General features: G+C 52.1%; 1 protein-coding gene across 4 annotated transcripts in view; it reads right to left on the reverse strand.

The window, feature by feature from the left end:
• Window positions 1-17,102, reverse strand: part of LOC111152794 (thymidine kinase 2, mitochondrial) — a 30,125-nt gene extending 13,023 nt beyond the window's left edge. The window contains exons 1-6 of one of the 4 annotated variants that reach the window (XM_022511435.1): window positions 16,973-17,102; window positions 16,105-16,142; window positions 13,194-13,268; window positions 9,332-9,385; window positions 6,813-6,902; window positions 4,846-4,919 (exon numbers count right to left, since the gene is read on the reverse strand). In XM_022511435.1, the coding sequence (XP_022367143.1) occupies window positions 4,846-4,919; window positions 6,813-6,902; window positions 9,332-9,385; window positions 13,194-13,268; window positions 16,105-16,142; window positions 16,973-17,087 (446 nt within the window). In that variant the 5' untranslated portion in view covers window positions 17,088-17,102. The remainder of the gene's footprint in view (window positions 1-4,845; window positions 4,920-6,812; window positions 6,903-9,331; window positions 9,386-13,193; window positions 13,269-16,104; window positions 16,143-16,972) is intronic. The other 3 variants (XM_022511432.1, XM_022511434.1, XM_022511433.1) reach the window with 3 other exon arrangements.
• Between the last annotated feature and the right edge of the window lie 1,532 nt (window positions 17,103-18,634).

Below are 18,634 nucleotides of genomic sequence, written 5' to 3' on the forward strand. Positions count from 1 at the left end.
AATTGCCCGTGAGGCTTTCTGGCCACCTTCAGCTTTTCCTTTCAGCGCCTCACAAGTGCGGTTGTTAAGGAGACAATGTAACTGGAATCTTCCTCTTCAGCAATTACCACACTGCTCTCACCCCTGGCCAGCCAAAGTGCACTTACATTCTGTCCGCCCAGAACTCGCTGCAGTAGGGGGTCCAGAAGAGGCAGGTCTCTCCCTAGGCGGCCCAAAAGGCAAGGACACCTTCAAGAAATTTTGCACACTGGGATGTGGCCTGCTGGAACCTTCCACCATGCCCCCAGATTCCAAGGCAAGGTTGGAATGTTTCTCAACGGTTTTTGAGAAAGAGAAAAGGAACAACCCCAACACGGAAGGGCAGCAGCAACATGTTCCCCACCCTGGGAAAGGGCTGCCCCCATCACAGCATGGTAGGAAGCTTTCTCCTTGAGCACCTGAGGGTGGGGGGAGACAGGTCAGACAGCAGCTGACATGCCACACATGCCATCCTGGGGTTCCCAGTGCCCAGCTGAGCTCCCCACAGGTGGGAACCAAAACATCTTCCTTTAGGTGTGGGCCAAGGATCCAGCCAAACTCAGTCCTAGCATACATTTGGTTTAGGCTCAAAAGGACAGTCATCTGTATTTGGGGGGAGCAGAAACCTCTCGAAACACCTCCTTTGTCAACAACACTTTGTGGGGGCTGACCCACAGCATCAAGGAAAGCTGGTGTTGTAAGAAGACTGACGGCGAGGAAAGCTCACATTCCACGCTACCCAGCACTCATCACTACCTGTAGCTCTGGCTACAAACACGCTACTTGCCTCCACACAGAAAACCTCTGGCCTACGGCTGCACCTCTCCTGGCGCAGGAGTAAACCTGCAGACCCTTAAAACAAAGCAAACACAACAAAACCCCCAACAACTAAAACCCGAAGAAACGAATGAGAAGGGAACAAACAGTGGGCAGAGCAGGAAACAGGAAGCCCCGCACTGCAGAACTTTCACCGCGATGGGCTGCCCACCCCCAAGAAAGCCCGCAGGACTGGGCTCTTTCTTGCCTGACCCCAAGGAAGCCACAGGAACAAAACTGCCAGGGAAAAGGGCCCAGCCTCACAGCAGAGCGCTCCTTGCAGCTGGTGGCTGGCTTATTCTGAGGCCTTATTCTGCTAAGTGTGCTCCCCAACCAGCAGGATTCTCCCAGGGCTCTTAAGTTAGAAATGCAGGTTCTCAGACCCCACCCTGGACTCCGCAAAGCAGCATGTGTATGTTAACAAGATGTATGGTGATCTGTGGGAGAAGCCCACGGTCATGCCTGGGTAGAAAGAGACAGAGGCCTAGCTCCCCCAGGGCGCCGACCTGGGGGTCCCAACCAGTCTGAAGCCTCTGGCCTTAAGGAGAGAAACCTAGAGGTCTCTCACCACTCCCTCATTCCTGCTGCCCCACACGGCAGACCAGAGGGCAGCTCCCCCTGCCCAGCCGCCCGCCGGGTCAGGAAGGAGCACCAACCTTCTGATCCCATCTCAGTGTCTGCTCCGCCAAAAGGGTCAACAGAACCTATAAATCAGAGCTGCCTTGAGGGCTCAAAGGAGAGGAGTGTGAAGAACCAGCAATAAATGTGGCTCCTGGCCTGGTCCTCAACCACGTGAGCAAATGCCCTCGTTTCCGGGGAGCACAGACAACCTGGTGCAGGCCACAAGAGGATCACCCACGCTAGGAAGGGTCTTCTCAGGGCCCCTCCCCCAGGAGTCCTCTCGGCCTCCCAAATTTGGGAACTCTGGAACATGTGGCCGAGGAAGGGGGTACTCCAAGCCACATTGTAAGCATGGTGTTTCCTACAGAAACAAACAGAAGAACACATTACAGAACAGAATGCAAAGCCCATGTGAATTTCTTAGACAAAAGAGGAGACTTCAAAGTAACTTCCGGTTTGCTAGCAGGCTTCTTTGGGCTCCGTGGGCTCGGAGGGCCGTGGAGAAGCAGCCACCTGTGTGAGCAGTCCTCGGCTTCTGGAGGACTTCAGTGAAAGGGCTGGAGGAGCACCGCCTTCTCCTATCTCCCTGAAACCGAAGTGGCAGATGGCCTCACCCTCACCCTGCCACCACTGCCCCAGGCTGCCACGGTGCTCCCAGCAGCCCCTGGAGTGCCCAAGGTCACACACCAACCAACAGCCTCTGGGCTGCTTCAAGTGATAGCAGCCACCAATCTTCAGGCTCCAAAGAGATCTTTAGGGGAATCCATGCTCTCCCAAGGCTGTAGGAACTTGAACCAATCAGATGCCAAGAAAAGGAAGAGGGACACAGGACAAATTTCTCCTGTGGTTCACTATTCTGCAGAAACCCTAACCACAGATGCTGGGCATTCTGGAGGGCCAGGGTGAGGCATAAATATGAAGTTAACAGGGCAGGAAAAGAGCTCAAAAAAATTAAAAGCTGTAGTCTTTTCCTACACTACTCACAGGGCAAGAGCCATGTTTTCTGGACCTATGACCTCAACCACAGCCACAGAGATCAGGAAATCAGAACCGGCCATCAGAAGTGCTGGAATGAAGGGCTACGGGCATGAGTACCCAAAGCCCTCGGACATCCGCTAACACTGCCTCCTAGGAAAACAGGGACTAATGGCTCCTGGGGAAATCCACCAGGTGTGGGGCAGCCTACAGGCAGGGGACTGGGGATGTCGGGGGGGGGGGTTTACTGGTGAATTTTGTTAAGAGCAGGGTAGGCAAGGACCTGCATAAGGGGCACAAAACCTACACTAGGCAACTGCCCCATAGGCTCTCCAGAGATAGCCGACAGGAATTAGAGATCGGAAGGGCTGGGAGAGCTTTAGGAACTTGGCCATGCTCACAAAGATAGCAAATTCCGGAGCCAGGAGGGGACCCAGGTTCCTCGAACCCTGTACCTCACTCTCTCCCCTGGGCCTCTGGTCATGGCGTTCCAGGTTACCCTCTTCAAAAGGAGCCACTGGCTGCCACAGAGAACTGGCCAAGGTGTTGGCAGTTACAAGAGAGCCGGCCTCGCTAGGGGAAGGGCGCAGGAAGTCCCACCCTGCTGCCCAGGGTCCACATGTCAGGCTACATTTTCATCAGAGCAATAAACAAACACTGGTGGGGCTCCTTTGTTCTTTCTCTCCCCTCCTCTGCCTGTCCCTCCCTCCTGTCCCTCCCTCCAGTGGAGGCACTGATGAGCAGGGAGCAAAGGAGAGTGAAGGCCTGGGTAAGCCTGCAGTGGACACCTCGGCCCCACTGAAATCCCAGACAGTGTGGGGAGGACAGGGCTCTAACACCAGGCCCACCCCTGCTGGAAGGTCGGAGGACAAAGCTACAGTCAGGACTTGCCCCGGCTGCTGTCCTGACCCCAAGGCATCAGTCTAATGCTCAGAAGAGATGAGAGCAGAGGCTCTCATTTTGGGGCCACACAGGCCGACGGGCATGACCCATGGCAGCTCAGGACCAATGGGAGAAGCCTTTTCAGTAGGAAGGGGTGTGAAGCAGCTGGGGCCAGAGCCTGAGGATCACGTCTGGCTGGAGACCCAAGAGCAGCCCCGAGTCTCATCGCCCAGCAACAGCTAACAATACGCCCCAGGTGCCAGCCCTGGGCTGGGTCCGTGCTAGGCAAGTATAGCTGGCATGGCTGGTCCTCCTGTCCCCAAGGAGCTGATGAACCAGCCAGGGGGGAGGGGATGGGGACGACACACAATAGACAACTGAACAAATAAACATGGATGAAGTTGGACCACGTGCTACTGCCATTCATGTAGGTCAAAACTGGTCAAATATTCATGATTCCATATGGTTCAACCTACTTAAAAGTTGTCTTAAATACTATGAAGAAAGGCAACAGGAAGAAATAATTAAAAGTGAGAAAGCGGCTGACAACCTGGACAGGGTGGCTGGGGGCCGGGAAAGGTGACACTGAGGACAGCGGCAGATGAGGGAGCAGGGAGCCAGCATGTGGAGAGCAGCAGGCAGATGTCAGGACAAATCTGACATCAGGACCTCTGGGTCAGCGAGCTCAGGGCGGGAAGACACAGTAAGGTGGGGCTGGCAAGGCGAGGGCGACCAGGCACACAGCTACTGAGGAGGGAGGGGCGTGGAAGGAGCCCGCGCTTCAGACGGCAGCCAGTAGCCCGCCTCCGCTGGAATCAGCGGTCCACTGAGCACAGAAATCGGGAGGTTCCCAAGCCTCTGAGGCCTCAGCACGGTGGGATACCAGAAGGCCCCTAACTATGTCTACATGACAGAGTTCACTCCCATGAAGGCAGAAGACAGCTTGGAGTGAAACTGTAACAAACACTGCGCAAAATGACTGAATGCCCTGTGGCTCTGGGTCTTTAGCCAGCCCCATACCCTCCCACTCTGCCATGTGACCCATGTGGGCCCTCCCAGCCTCTAGGCCTGGGGTCAGTTCAGGGGGACGGGGTGTGGGGGGGGTTCTGCTTTGGCCGATGGGATGTTAGCAAATGTGAAACACAGCCTCAATAGCACTGGTGCATTCCTGCTGGTGCCCCTGTTCTCTGCCGTCACCAGGACGATTGTCCAGGCTAGCTTGCTGGTCCCAGAGGAGGATTAGAGGCAAGAAGAGAGAGATGAGTCACCCCAGTCACCCTTGTCAGAGCCATCTGAGACACAGCACGGAGCCCAGCCATCAAGGTCGACCACCCTTTCCGCCTGAGCAATCCCTGCAAGCAAACTGTCCGTCCCAAGGGTCTGTGGCTGGTTGTGAGAGCGCATTACTGTGGCAGGAACTAAGCAATACCACACTGTAGGCATTCAAGCGCTGTCACGTGAATAAACAGTTTCCAATTTCATTTCTACAAAATAAATGGTTCCACAAATTATCAATTGTGCAAACTACGGTACCTTCTATATAGGTTTTCTACAAAAATATATCTTGCGCTGTGAATCGACCGCTCCATCAACCGTACAGGTGATGTCTAAAAGAAAACAAAGTGATTCACTGACTCAGGTCAGGAAGGCTTGAACAACTCCTGTTGCTCCCCCTGCCTACAGTCTACACCAAACAAGAACAGAGAAGCTGTGGGAGAGGGAGGCAGTGACCAGAGCAACAGTGTGGGTCTGGCATGGGGCTCAGCGGCGCTCCGCCCTCGGTCGGGGACCCTCCCCACACCCCGAAGCTCTGTGGCCAGTGCAGCAATGCAGGGACTGACGGCTCGTCAGCAGCAGCCTCTTCCACAGGAGAGGTGAGGCTCCCCCGGATTATCGACTGGGGGAAGTGCTAGAAAAACTGCCAAGTGCTGTCCAGCAGAAGGCTGTCAAGTGAAGTGTGGTGGCTATGGAGCTAAATAGTGTGCACTTGCTCAAGCAGAGGGCTCTGTATGCCGGAGGCAGAGCCCCAAGAGGGCTGGGGTGTGGCTGCACCCCCGCTGACATTCGGGGACTCTGCCCTCAGCAACTGAGAGCCTGGCTTTCTGGAATCCTGCAGAGATGGGAGACCTCCTCACAGGGCTGGCTGGGGATCACTGCAGCCCTTTGGAAACTGGGAAGGACTGTGCCCAACTGGGCACACCCTGCTCTCCCTCAGCCTGGCCCACAGCATGCATGGCACCTGGACCAGCAAATCACAGACACCTTTGAGGCCATAACCCAGGAATTTCCTGACTCTCCTTCCCTGCGTTTATCTGTCCGTCCATCTTCCTTCCTATTTTTTTCATTCTCTCCTTACTTAGGACTCTCTGCTGCCCATCTGCTGCTAGCCCCCCACTCATCCTCTCTCCTTCCACTTCTCTTTCCTTGTCCATCTCTCTTCCTCTCTCTGCATCTTTCATGGTAGATCTCCTTAAACAGAGAAACACACGCATATCCCCTTATATTCAGATCTATTTAGATTTGCAATCCAGTCCTGCTCGGGGGAAGTGGGCAAAGGGGAAAAGTGCCAACCTCAGATGCTCAGATCTGTATCATTTAGACAGATACTTGGGGAGACAGAAATTCATGTGGTTCTTCTTCCATCTTTCCATTTTTAAAAGACACAGGTTTGTAGAATGAGAGCTACAGTGACAACTGCCCAGCCCTGGATCGCACCGCCCAGCAGACAGCTGTGGCCACGTTGCTGGCTGTAGGGATCTCCCGTTGGAGAGCACCCAAAGCTCGCCTTTCAAGTGGTGCTTTCAATTTTGAACCACAGGTGCCCATCAGGCTCTCCTCAGCAGCCAGGTTTCTAAGAGACTCCACCCCCATTCAGAGGCCTGATGGAAGAGGTCTAAGCAGCATGTTTGTGCCCTGTGCTCTCTCTCAACACCCAGCTGGCCCAGGGCTAGACACAGGACCCAAGCTGAGCCAGTCCAATTCTTTCTCCCAACAATCGGAACCAAGAGCCAGATCTTGTGAAGGTTAGATCAGTGGTTCTCAAATGTGCAAACAAAGCATGCACTGAAGTCACCTGGAGAGCTTGATAAAACAGACTGCTGGGCCCCAGCTCCAGAATGTCTGGTTCAGCAGGTCTGGAATGGGGCCTGAAAATGTGCCTTTCTAACAAGTTCCCGGTGCTTCTGCTGCTCCAGCTCCAGGCACACTCGAAGAACTGAGGTAAATAATGTTGAGCCCAGAAGCGGTCAGGTCGTGAAGACCGGGGCTCACTGTGGCCTCCCTAGCAACTCTGGGGCTACCTGAGGTTGCTGGGTAGGGGCGCCAGAGGCTGGACCTGGGAGAGCTGCAGGGACAGGAAAACTTGGCCCCAGACACAGAGACGGTTGAGCAGCGCTCCAGGTCCCGAGCAGCTTCCTTGTGGGGTTTCCCTTCCTGGCAACCCTACACCCCCCATGTGAAGAACACTTTGAGAAGGCTGAAGCCGAGCATCAGAAATGTACCTGAGGACGAGTGTGGTGTTCCAGCATGGTGAGCTGCACATACGTCTGCAGCGTGAGGCCCCATCGACAGGCATCATGGTACATCAGCCCCTGCACGAGGGAGAAGGCAGCATTTTACCTCAAAGAGCTCTAGCTGTAGCACTCTGGTCTCTTCAGTCACCGAGGGGTTCTCGTGAAACCCACATGGGACTGCGGTGGGGCCAGGAATGAACCCAACATGGTGTCGGGGCCCTGAGGACAGAGTGGACAGAGTGGAGAGGCACTGGAGCACTGACAGGACAACCAAGTAATAGCTGTGACAGGAGCCTATACAAAGTCCCCAAGGACCACTCATTCAGTCGCTTAACAAGTGTTTGTGGAGCCCCCTGCATTCCCTTCCCCACCCAGCGGTCAATGTGCACCTGCTAAACCTCAGCTCTTGTCACTCCTTGTCAGCTCTTGTCACTCCTCTACTCAGAACCTTTCAGTGGCTTCCTATTGCATCCAGAATGAAATCCAAAGCTGTTATCAAGGCCCACAGGGCCCTAGGAAATCACTTCCATCTTCCCTTGTCCTATACCATCCTCCCTCTGACTCAATGTGCTTCCAACCACAGGAGCCTCCTCAGTGTTCCTCCAAACACCCAAACACAATCCCACCTCAGGGCCTTTGCATTTGCTGTGCCTTCTAATGGAACACTCTTGCTCCAGATATATGTTTAAGTCTGTGCTCCAATGTCACCTGAGCAGAAATGCCTTCCCCAACTATCCTAGCCAAATGAGCAGCCCCATGCCCAGCATTCTCTCTTGCCTGTACATATAGAACAGTCCGTGTTCCACATTCCTCTTGCTAATAATCTGAAATTCTGCTCTTTTCCACATTTTTGCTTTTGTTTTTTTCTCTTGGTGCTAACAAATGAAATTCCAGTGCTCGCCTAGGAAACTGCAGATTCGTACCTACAGGTGAAAGAAAATCTGAGACAAGTTAGGAGAAACCCTCCTTGTCTGAAGGCTGTGCAAACAGACACCTTCCTGCATCGGAGAGCCGATTCAGACAAAGTGATGAAATGAGACTTTTCACAAAACTATCAATCTCGCTCTTCTGTCCAGAGTGGAAACGTGTTTAAAAATATCTAATTCTATTATATATTTCATGTTATAATACTGTCATTGGAAATACTCCTTGTACCACAGAGACACAGACTCCTGAGACTGGGACTGCGTCCTGTAAAATGTCACCTCTGAGCCCTAACACACATCTGTGACCTGTCTAACCTAATAATCCAGCCCTGGTTCCCAGAGAATATGAGTGTTTTTGAGGCTTCTTTGTTAATGCCCAAATGAGAATGACTGGCATTCCCTCTTCTCCCACATGCACAGAGATGAAACTGTTCATGTCTCTGGGATTCTTTTCATGTCTCTGGGATTCTTTATTCAAAGACTCTAACAGTCTTTGCCTTATGAAATAAAATCCTTTTTCCTGCTTTAGATGTTTTCATAGCTCCTATCACCACCCACCAAATCATACGCCAAATTGCCTTCTGCCTCCCCGCACGGGACTATGAAGGCCAAGGGAACAGGAGCTCTGAGTTGCTCCCTGCCGAGTGCCTAGGACAGAGTCTGGCACGTGGTAAGCATGCAGTAAGTTCTGGGAGAAGGAATGATTAAGAACCCACCAAGTGCAGAACACTATGTCCTAGCAAACAACAGTCAGCCAAATTAGACACAGTCCTTGCCACTAGTGGAACTCACAGGCTACAGAACCACACAAGATGTCAGTAGCATTGCTGGAAATGAAGAGACAGCACCAGCTCCCCTGTTCCTCTAGTCAGACCAAGGTCTGTCATTCACCGGCAATAAGACCTTGGACAGCTTATTTGAGCTGCAATTCCCTCACGTGAAAACTAAAACTAAGCATCTGTCCATCACGGGGCAAGAGCCCAGAAACAATATCCCTTTCTTCAGCTCCCTCTTACCGGACTCAAACCCCACCCATCTCTTGGAAGCAGCCAGAGCAGAGCCTTCCGCCTGGCGCAGACAGGGGAAGGGACACAAGCATACCATGCTGCTAGGTCCATACCTGGGAAAGCAGACAGGTAGCCTTGGGGTGAGCCAGATTCAGTCCTTGGACATTGCCACGTGCAAACCCAAATCAGAGGCTTACCAAGGAACCTGGTTACTTACAGACAGAGGTCCTAGGGGTTAGGCCTGGGGAGACCTCGCTCCTAATGAGTTGCTTCTAGGAAAGGGTAGGGGAAGAATGAGCAGCAAGAAATGGACATCCCCATAGCCAAGAGAGACCACTTGGGATAGTTTCGGACAGCTGACAGGGGATCCCCATGACCTGCGAACACCCAGCCAGGCCTCAGAGACCGTTGACCTCAGGACATACTCATACTCAAGGCCGTTTTCCATTTTCCCCTCCCTCTTCTCCTCCAGCCCAGGGAAGAGCCTGGAAAAGGCCTGTGCAGGGAGGGAGCAGGCTCAGGCCCGAGCACTGAGGCGGAAGCTGGCAGCTCACACAGGAGACAGCACACCCACCAGAGGATTATGACCACGGACATTTCTCCACTTGGGCACTGGTTCCGGTAACACCTGCAAAAAAAGGAAACATGAGCAGTCTGCCGTTCCTCGGGATACAGGCCCCTGGGATGACTGAAAGCTGGGCAACCCTCTCCTGGAACCCACAACTCCACCCGGACATGGCTTTCTCACACGCTTTCCCAAAGTGACCCTGGAACGGTGTCTGTCCCTGCATGCAAGTCTGCACACAGGCCACCTTTCCAGCTCCCTCGGGAGCTCCCTAAGGGCAAGGCGCTTCTCTCAACCTCTCCTCCGTGTGCTCCACCGCAGCCCTGACTGTCCCCATGTCCAGCTGGGCAGACAGGGGAGAGAAGGCAAGAGGGAAGCTACCTGAGGCACTTCGGGCCAGCTTCCCCGCTTGGTGGCTCTCTTGTGACCTCAGTCAATTTGCTCCCCCTCCACTTTTCCCTCTGTTCTCTGAATTGGGCATGTTGACAGCTAAGAGTCACACTGCATTATTTTACTTCCTAAACCGTGCCAGACCCTCTCTGGGGTACAGGTATGTGCTGGAAAGGATTTAAATGGGGCCATTGGGGCCAAAATTTTGAAAGTACCTGGATCCATCTGGAGACCTGAGAGTACATGTGAGCAGGGTCTATAGGTCACAGAAGACCAGAGGAAACCAATGCATGGGAGCCATGATGAGTAACCTCCCCCCACCTCCCACACCTCTGTGCCTTTGCTCATGCTGTTCCTTCTGCCCAGTATGCCCATGTGACCTGATTTCACATCAACTTCCATGAAACGGAAAACTCCTACACATCCTTCAAATTCCAGCTCCAGTATTCCTTCCTCTGTGAGTCATGCCCTGACCCTCCCAAATGTCCTCTCTTTCTGGGTCTTCAGCACTCTATTCCTGTCCCGAGCGGCATGTGCTGCTCTACTCAGGCCGCCACCGGAGGCTGGTCACAGGCGGCCCTGACCTGTGCCCCAGCCAAGGCACGATCAGGCCACATTTACTGACAACTTGCTGTACCAGGTACCATGCTAGGCAAGAGCAAAACCACCTCGGTCCCTGCTTTTACAGAACTTTGAACTTGGGGCACTTGGGTGGCTCAATCAGATAGATGAGCATCTGACTCTTGGTTTAGGTTCAGATCTTGATCTCGGGGTCCTGGAATCGAGCCCCACATGGGGCTGTGTGCTCAGCAGGGAGTCTACTCAAGCCGTGCTCGCTCTCTCGCGCTCTCTCTCTCTCCCTGCCCCTCCCACTACTCTCCTGCCCACACTCTCTCCAACTCTCTCTCTAAAATAAGGAAATCTTAAAAAAAAAAAAAACAAAAACAAAAACACCTTACTGGGAGAAGGAGACCTTAATCAGATCATCACAGAAATCATGTATGTTCAAACCCCGAGAAGTAGTACAAAATAAGGATACAAAGAGATCAGAAGACTCTCCACCAACAAGGGTAACCTCGCTGGGGAGGTCTGAGGGCACTGAGCTAAGATCCAAAGGCCAAGTAAGGCTTTCCCACAGCCAACAAAGGCCTCAGAATTACAGAACCAAACAAGGGTGTGGTCGCCCAGGCAGTGACAGGGGCTGGGATCAGGCGCCACCATACACCAGCTGTGCTGCCCCACCCCGGGCCATTTCTTAACCTCACAGAGCCCACTTCCTGCTCTGCAGCCCAGGTAGTAATCGTACCTACTCACAGAGAGGACCCTTAGAAGGACAAAATCAGTGAGACAAAGAATGAAGCCTCAACACCGTGCCTGGCGTACCGTAGGAGCCTCCTCAGGTGCTTACTCTCATCATTGTTACTATTTCTGTCGCTCTTCCCCGGGTCCGAGGTCTTACCCGAGAACTTAAGTGCTCCCTAAGTGCCGTGCAGAGTGCCACCGCTCAGGACAGGCATGTCAGGAGCCCTGAGCCTCCTCCCAATGTGATGACTCACCAGGAGAACGCCCAGGACACAGCCTACAAAGATACCGCAGCTACAACTCGTTACAGGGAGAGGATACAAAACAAAATTCACAAAGAAAAGGGGGCACAGAGCAAAGTCTGCGGGGAGACCAGGCACAAGGTTCCAAGGGGCCTCTTCTGGGGGAGTCACACCAGAAGAACTGAATTCCCCCGGCAGCAAGCCGGAACAACACATGTGAGGCGGCGTCTACCAGGGAAGCTGGCCTGAGCCCTGCAGTTCAGGCTTTTTATCAGAGTTTGGGCATGTAGGCCGTCTCTGGCCAGCACACAGAAAAACTCCAGCCTCCAGAAAGAAAGCAGGCATCCAGAATAAACCGTATTGTTTGCACAAACAGTTCAGGCACAGAGAGTTATTTCTCTGAGTTAGGAAATGGTAAAACTCTCCCAAAAATCTAAGTTCCCACACGCTAAACAAGGGCCAACCTGGCACACGAGCCGCTGAGGACAGCAGTCTTGGGCCTGCGAACTCTTTTCTTTTCTTTTTTTTTTTTTTAAAGATTTTATTTATTTATTTGACAGATAGAGATCACAAGTAGGCAGAGAGGCAGGCAGAGAGAGAGGGGGAAGCAGGCTCCCTGCCGAGCAGAGAGCCCGATGTGGGGCTCGATCACAGGACCCTGGGACCATGACCTGAGCCGAAGGCAGAGGCTTTAACCCACTGAGCCACCCAGGCGCCCCTGCGAACTCTTTTTTATACAAGCAAGACTATGGCTACAGAAAATTTATTCTTTTTTTCTTTTTTAAAGATTTTATTTATTTATCTGACAGAGAGAGATCACAAGTAGGCAGAGAGGCAGGCAGAGAGAGAGGAAGAAGCAGGCTCCCTGCTGAGCAGAGAGCCCGATGCGGGGCTTGATCCCAAAACCCTGGGATCATGACCCAAGCTGAAGGCAGAGGCTTTAACCCACTGAGCCACCCAGGCGCCCCAGAAAATTTATTCTTTTTATCAAACCATAGATATATATATATATATATATGTATACATATATATATATATTAAAGATTTTATTTATTTGAGAGAGAGAGAAAGGAGAAGCAGAGAGAGGGGGACAAGCAGACTCTGTGCTGAGCAAGGAGCCAACTTGGGGCTCAATCCCATGACCCTGAGATCAGGACCTGAGCTGAAATTGACAGTCGGATGCTTAACAGACTGTGTCACCCAGGCACCCCTCAAGCCATACATATTTTTAGTAGAAGTAAAAAGCAGGAAGGGAAAGAATGAAAGAAAAAACCTCTACACGCATGAAAACTGTAGAAACTAGAGTTAACAAAAAAGAGAAACAGAAAAAATTACACCACTGAACTCTTCCAGGAAGAAGAGTCAGGGTCTTGGTGTAGAGGCCTTCCTCAAGTATCTGTGGGGTTATTCTGAGTGACTGGGCTGAAAATAAATGAGATTATGTTAACGGGCTACCCCCAGTAATGTCCCCCTGCATGGACACGGGTATCTCAGACGTAACACTATCATATTCCAGCCACTCTCAACAGTCCATGGACCCCTCTTAACCAGACCACAGGGGAATCTATACCTGCACTGCCCAACATGGTGGCCATAAGCCACGTGTGGCTCTTACAAACTTCCAATGTGACTGGTCCAAATTGAGATATACCATATGTATAAACTACATTCCAGATTTCGAAGACTCAGTGTGAAAAACAGAATGCAAAATAGCTTATTGATGGTATTTATATGGATTAGATGTTGACATGATAGCATTTAGAATATATTATGTCAAATTAAATATTCTTTTCCGGGTTTTGTTGTTGTTGTTGTTGTTGTTTTTTAGCAAAACTGTTAGAAATATCACATTACACATGTGGCTCGCATTTTATTTCTATGACAAATAAATCCCATAGCTTTTATAGGTTCTCTCGAACCCAGTATGGAGGCCATACCTCCATGTCCGTTGTGTTGGAGAAGAACTCCAGGCACGTCGTCTTCCCGCTTGCAATGTTGCCCTCAACGCAGATCTAACAAAAGACAAATGCACATTGGAACCAAAAATCGTGCACCCAGGGGAGTATCAGGGAAGAATTTTTAGGGAAAGGCTCAGGTGAATAGCATAAATGATTCAGTCCAAGACTTCAATGTGCACACATTTCCAGGGTCCTGCCACGAGCAGTAACAAACCGACCCTCAGCTCCAGGCCCACCACTGATGGCCACTGGGCCACCAACTTCCAGGACAGACCCTCCCTTATGTCGGCTCCTGGACTCACTGCCCACCCAGCTCTCCCCTTCCCTAGCTCCGCCCCTCAAACTATTAGATTTTAAGCCCAAGTGTTCTGCCTCCTTAACCAGAGCCCAACGGATTTGAGGCTGGGAAACGTGTATGTTCTGTAGTACCCCACTCACTGCTTTACAGAGAAAAACATGGACTAGAAAGTATCCGGAAGGAGAGAACTTGCTTGAGCACCTTGCTAAGGGTGCCATGAGATGGGTAACGTGCACCAGTACCATATTCAACTCTGCCAGCTAAGCAGGGGTCACAAGACTTTCACAGAAGAGAAAAATGAGGCTTATAGGAGGGAATAAAGGAGAGAGGACAGTTTGAACCCACACTCTGGGGCCATCTCACTTTACTCCCCCTACTAGAAACTCTGCCCATCAGCTGTGAAGGTTTCCCTCCTTCTTGATCCTAACAGGTATCCAGGAGACCAGACAATCACACTTTTGACAGATGCCAGGCCCCCCTCCAATTCCGGGTCCCTGCCAGTTCAATCCCTTGGGATGCAAAACCACAAAATGAGCCTAACAGAGTGTACAAAAGGCAGATCCTATCAGGGCCCTAAAGGATTTGATGTTTTGTTGCTGCTCTTTAAAGGAAACAACTTTTTGTCTTCCGAGAAAATGAAGAAGAGCTCAATCTAACACTGTTCTGCATAGACTGTCTCTTTCCTGTTCACTATAGGAAAACGTTGTTTAGATAAGACCTTCTTCTAGAAGTTCCTGTTCCTATTCCACGGTGGTGACTGACTTCGCTCCGCACAGACATTCCCTAACCATCCTGTCTCGTGTGTCGTCCCCTGGGTACCTCAATTTGTCACCTCCCAACCCCCATATACGGCTCCTCTTCCTGTTCCAGTCCTCAGGGAAGGTTGCACCATCCACCCCTCAACACCCTGGGTGTCTCCGGCCCTCACCCAGCAACTCAGCAACTGCTCCAGGCCCTGCTTCCCACTCATCTGCAGAACCTGGCTTGTCCCCCTGGCCCCCAGTTAAGGCTTCTACCCCCACGTGACTGGAGCAGCCTCCCCAGTGGCCTCTGTGCCTTCAGTCTGGCCCACCAGTGCCCCTCAACCCCACCCGCAGTTCACCACCACCTCTTCCTGAGAGGCAAACCAGATCACACCCAGTCAAGTCTTTCAGTGGCTCTAGGATTTGGGACCTATCTCCAGCCCCTCCTCACCAGCTCTCTGAGGACCGGCCCAATCCTCGGGCCTGCAGATTCTCCTCCTTCTGACTCACATTTGCAGCTCCCTCTGCTCCAACACTCCTGCCTCCCCTTTTCCTTCATCTCCCAGGAGGCTTCAAAGCTCCCCAAGGCTCCCCTCAGTCACTGTCCTCTGGAGGCCCTGTCCTCTACTCAACAGCCCCCAGATTCACTGCTGTTCTGGGTCCACCACGGTCCTATTTATTGCCATCTCCCCCATCAGAATAGGTACTCACTAATAACAGGGGCTATTTGGTCCCCAAGAACTCAGAAGATTTGAATGCTTAAGAGTAGCCTTGGGCCTAAGTGCACACTCCATACCACTTCTGATGGACCTACTATGTGTCTGAAAGCACCCAGGACAGGCCTGGCTCACATAAGTGCTAGCTTGATAATTAGCACAGCAATGCATCAATTCCCAGCCAGTGCAACATAATACCCCTTCTCCTGCGGTACCCACCTTTAGAACCCACTCCACCTCTCATTTCAACACACTTCCATAAAGCTCAAGTGTTTCAATCACCAATGCTCTCCGTGTGACTTGACTCCTTCCCAGGCCCTCTCCATCTCCCCCCAATACCCCAGGGGCTTGCCCACCCTTTCTGCCCTCTGCAGATCTCAGCCAAGGTAGTCCTGCCACCACCCGACAAACCACTCCCTTCCGAGCACAGAAGCTACCAATCCACCAACTTCTAGCTTCCTCAAGGAACTGAGCCTCTGGACTGACAGTGACCAAAATGTTATTCCCCACCCCAGCCAGCTAAAGCCTCCAGCATCCCCATGAACATATCTAGTTTGGCCCTCTTTAACCTTCAACCTCACACCAGCCCCAGGCCCACTCCACAGCTGGCATCTCAAAGTCACTACAATGGCTGAAGCCATGTCTGTGGACCCCCATGGATTCTCTCTGATACCCCCACCCACCCACTAGTTTCAACACTGGACGGCAGGGGGCGGCAGCGAGCAGACCTTGTCTCAAAGCCAGGCAGCCACCCATTAACCCAGGGCAAAACCAACCTTCCCCACACAGAGGAGCATTTTTCAAATCCTTTTGTAATAATTCGTCGAGCTGACAGTCCAAACCCACCTAAAGGCTTTGAATACATGTATGTTCCCAACAGTGCAGACTCTTGATAAGGACATACCAGCACCTGGAGACAGGCGGCCTCTGGGCAGGGGGTCTGAGGTCCAGCGGTGGAGACAGACTTCCTCATCCCTGGAGATCCTCATATTTTTGTCTTTTACTATGTGCACACATTCCTTCACTGCCCTCAGCTCTCCCCTTCTCTCTCAGAATATATAATCCTCCCACTCTATTATACACACACACACACACACACACACTACACTAGGGAGTGCACATAAAAGACTTACCACTGATTTTTTCTCTTTTTCGTTTTCTCTATTTTTATCTACAAAAGAAACAAAATCAATTTTTAAGGTCAGTTTTAAGTTATTCACTCTTTCTCCTAATTTTGGAAACCACCACAAAAACAGTAATGTTTACACTTACTCCCTGGCCTAAAAATGTCTTCCAATGACAAGGAAGACCCTCTGAGGGTGGGTGGAGGCAAACCCGCCACTGCTGTCTACCTCCACATGACACTGTGCAGCTGCTGCCTGGGTCCAGTTGGCACCTCTGGGCCCCACCTGTACTCGGCTTTTTTTCACTTAGTATATCACACTTTCCATTTTTCACACATTTCATATTTATGATCCTCACAGATGAGGGAAGCAAGGGGGCCCTCCACTGGGGGCAGCGGGCACAGGTGGTTCTGAGGTGCCACCCAACAGCCCGAGGCCAAAGAACGCTGTAACGTAGCTATTCCGCCGGCGGTTCCCGTTTCCGAAATGGGGAAGTTTCCACTCCCAGTGGGAGCAGGAAGGCTTCGATGACTAAAGCACCCACCCCGCGCTGGGGACTGGTTAGCTGCATCTCCAGGCCTCTGGCTCCCCCAAGGCCACGAGAATCGGAACTGGAGCGGGACCGGGACAGGAGCAGCCCCCGCGTACAGGGGTGGGAGGGTCTTACTCCTCTCTAGAGGGATCTCCACCGCCCCACCCACTCGCGGCCCGCTGGCGATGACCGCCCTCGCCCCTCCACCGCCCGGCAGCCGCCAGGACAAAATCCCGGCGCCTAGGAGTAGCTTTGGGTTCAGGCGGAATGGAGGGGGGGAATGAGACCGGCGGCCACGGAGCGCCAGGCGCGGGCCGCCAAAGATAGAACAGAGAGACGTGTTACCGCGAAGCCAGGCCCGGTGCTGCGCCCCCCGCGTCCCCTGGCCCGGGGCGGGGCTTCCAGGCCCCTCGCGCCGCAGCGCCCGGGCTGCCCAGCTCCGCAGCGGCCGCAGCAGCATATCCCGGCTGCCGGATCCGACCGCGCGGCTTCCTTCCTGCGCGAGTCTGCGCCAGCGTAGCGCACCGCCTCCATCCCCACGCTGGCCGCCGGGGCGCCTGCTGGGACCGGGCTCTTAAAGAGACCCGGTCGCTTTTCACCCGCTTTCCGAGAGGGAAAACAGTTCAAGGCGGGACCTGAACAGGTTGCAGCCAAGAAATCTTCCCGCTAACGGGACGCTGGCGTAATGAACCCCGACTTGGCAAGGCTTGGGGGATGGGTGGCCAACAATACCCTCAACTGGTTGGTGAATTAATTATTGGAGATTACTTAATTGAGCACGTGTTGTATCCAGACACCTGACACACACTTAGGATGTCATTTATTCTTCCCAACAGTCCTGCAAGTGGATATTGTCACTCGCATAATCCTCGCTGAGCTGATCCTCGGAAATTTAAGTGACTTTTTTAGCATTCATTAAGGGGCGAAGCTGGAATTCAAGCCATCTATCTTGCCTCACAGCCTGCACTCTTTCCTCTGCACTTGAACATAACCAGGGTCTAGACTATAAATGTACTAGATGCCTCAAGAAAGTGTTACAACAGCAACAACGAAACAAAACAAAACCACAGAAAAAACCACAAGGGCCCAAAATGGAGTTGCTTATGCTAAACCCCACTTCACCAAACCAAGACTTAATTATTTTGGCTCTTCTAGAAATGGAACATTAGGCCAGTCCTTAAGGAATAGCCTAGGTGATCAATACTAGTTAGGTAATCTGCTTTATAGACTTTGGCCAACACCTAAAGCAAACTAACCTTGCAACAAACACCCAGCTTCTTTGCCAGTGTTATTTCCTTGTTCCTGCTTCCTTTTGCCTATAAAAGGTTTTCATTTTGTATAGCTCCTTGGAGCTCCTTTCTATCTGCTAGATTGGATGCTGCCCAAATCAAATCAATTCTTGCCCAAACTCTTAAGATGTTTAATACATCTCAGTTTATCTTTTAACAAAGGTGCAACCAATATTCCATCTGAACAGACAGCTGGGGATGGGAAGGAAGCCTGCAAATTTCATCTGTAGTCAGGTAGCAAAAATTCGGCCCAGGAGTGAGGTAGATGGGGTCTATATAATTCAACAGGCCCAGGCCCTGAAACCTAAAAAGCTGCACTACGAACGGTGTGGGCATGCCCTTTATACACCTTGGGTGGAGGGGCTTCCTTCCTCTCTCAGGAGTGCAAGGTGCTAGCAGTCTCCTCTAGGACAGAGGAGAGGAAGTCATTTGCAAGAGGGCTCCCTCAGTCTCTGGATCTGCTACCAGAAAGCCACACCCCATCTGGTGCTTTCTATATTATCTGCCACGGACCCGGTATTATCTGCCATAAACACGCCCTCTTCAAGATTAAGTTCAACGTTTTTCTGATTTGCGATGAGGCTGTTAGTTCAGACTGTGATACCCTGGGGTCAAGGGCAGGGAATGAGGCCCAGGCTGTTGATTCAGACAGCACATAATTTAAATCTACTATGTGCCAGACCCTGGGAACCCTGCAGGGAGAGAAGTATACACGGGC

The sequence above is a fragment of the Enhydra lutris genome, unplaced genomic scaffold (genome assembly GCF_002288905.1).
Source record: "Enhydra lutris kenyoni isolate GAN:26980312 unplaced genomic scaffold, ASM228890v2 scaffoldscaffold30, whole genome shotgun sequence".
Classification (NCBI taxonomy): Eukaryota; Metazoa; Chordata; class Mammalia; order Carnivora; family Mustelidae; genus Enhydra; species Enhydra lutris.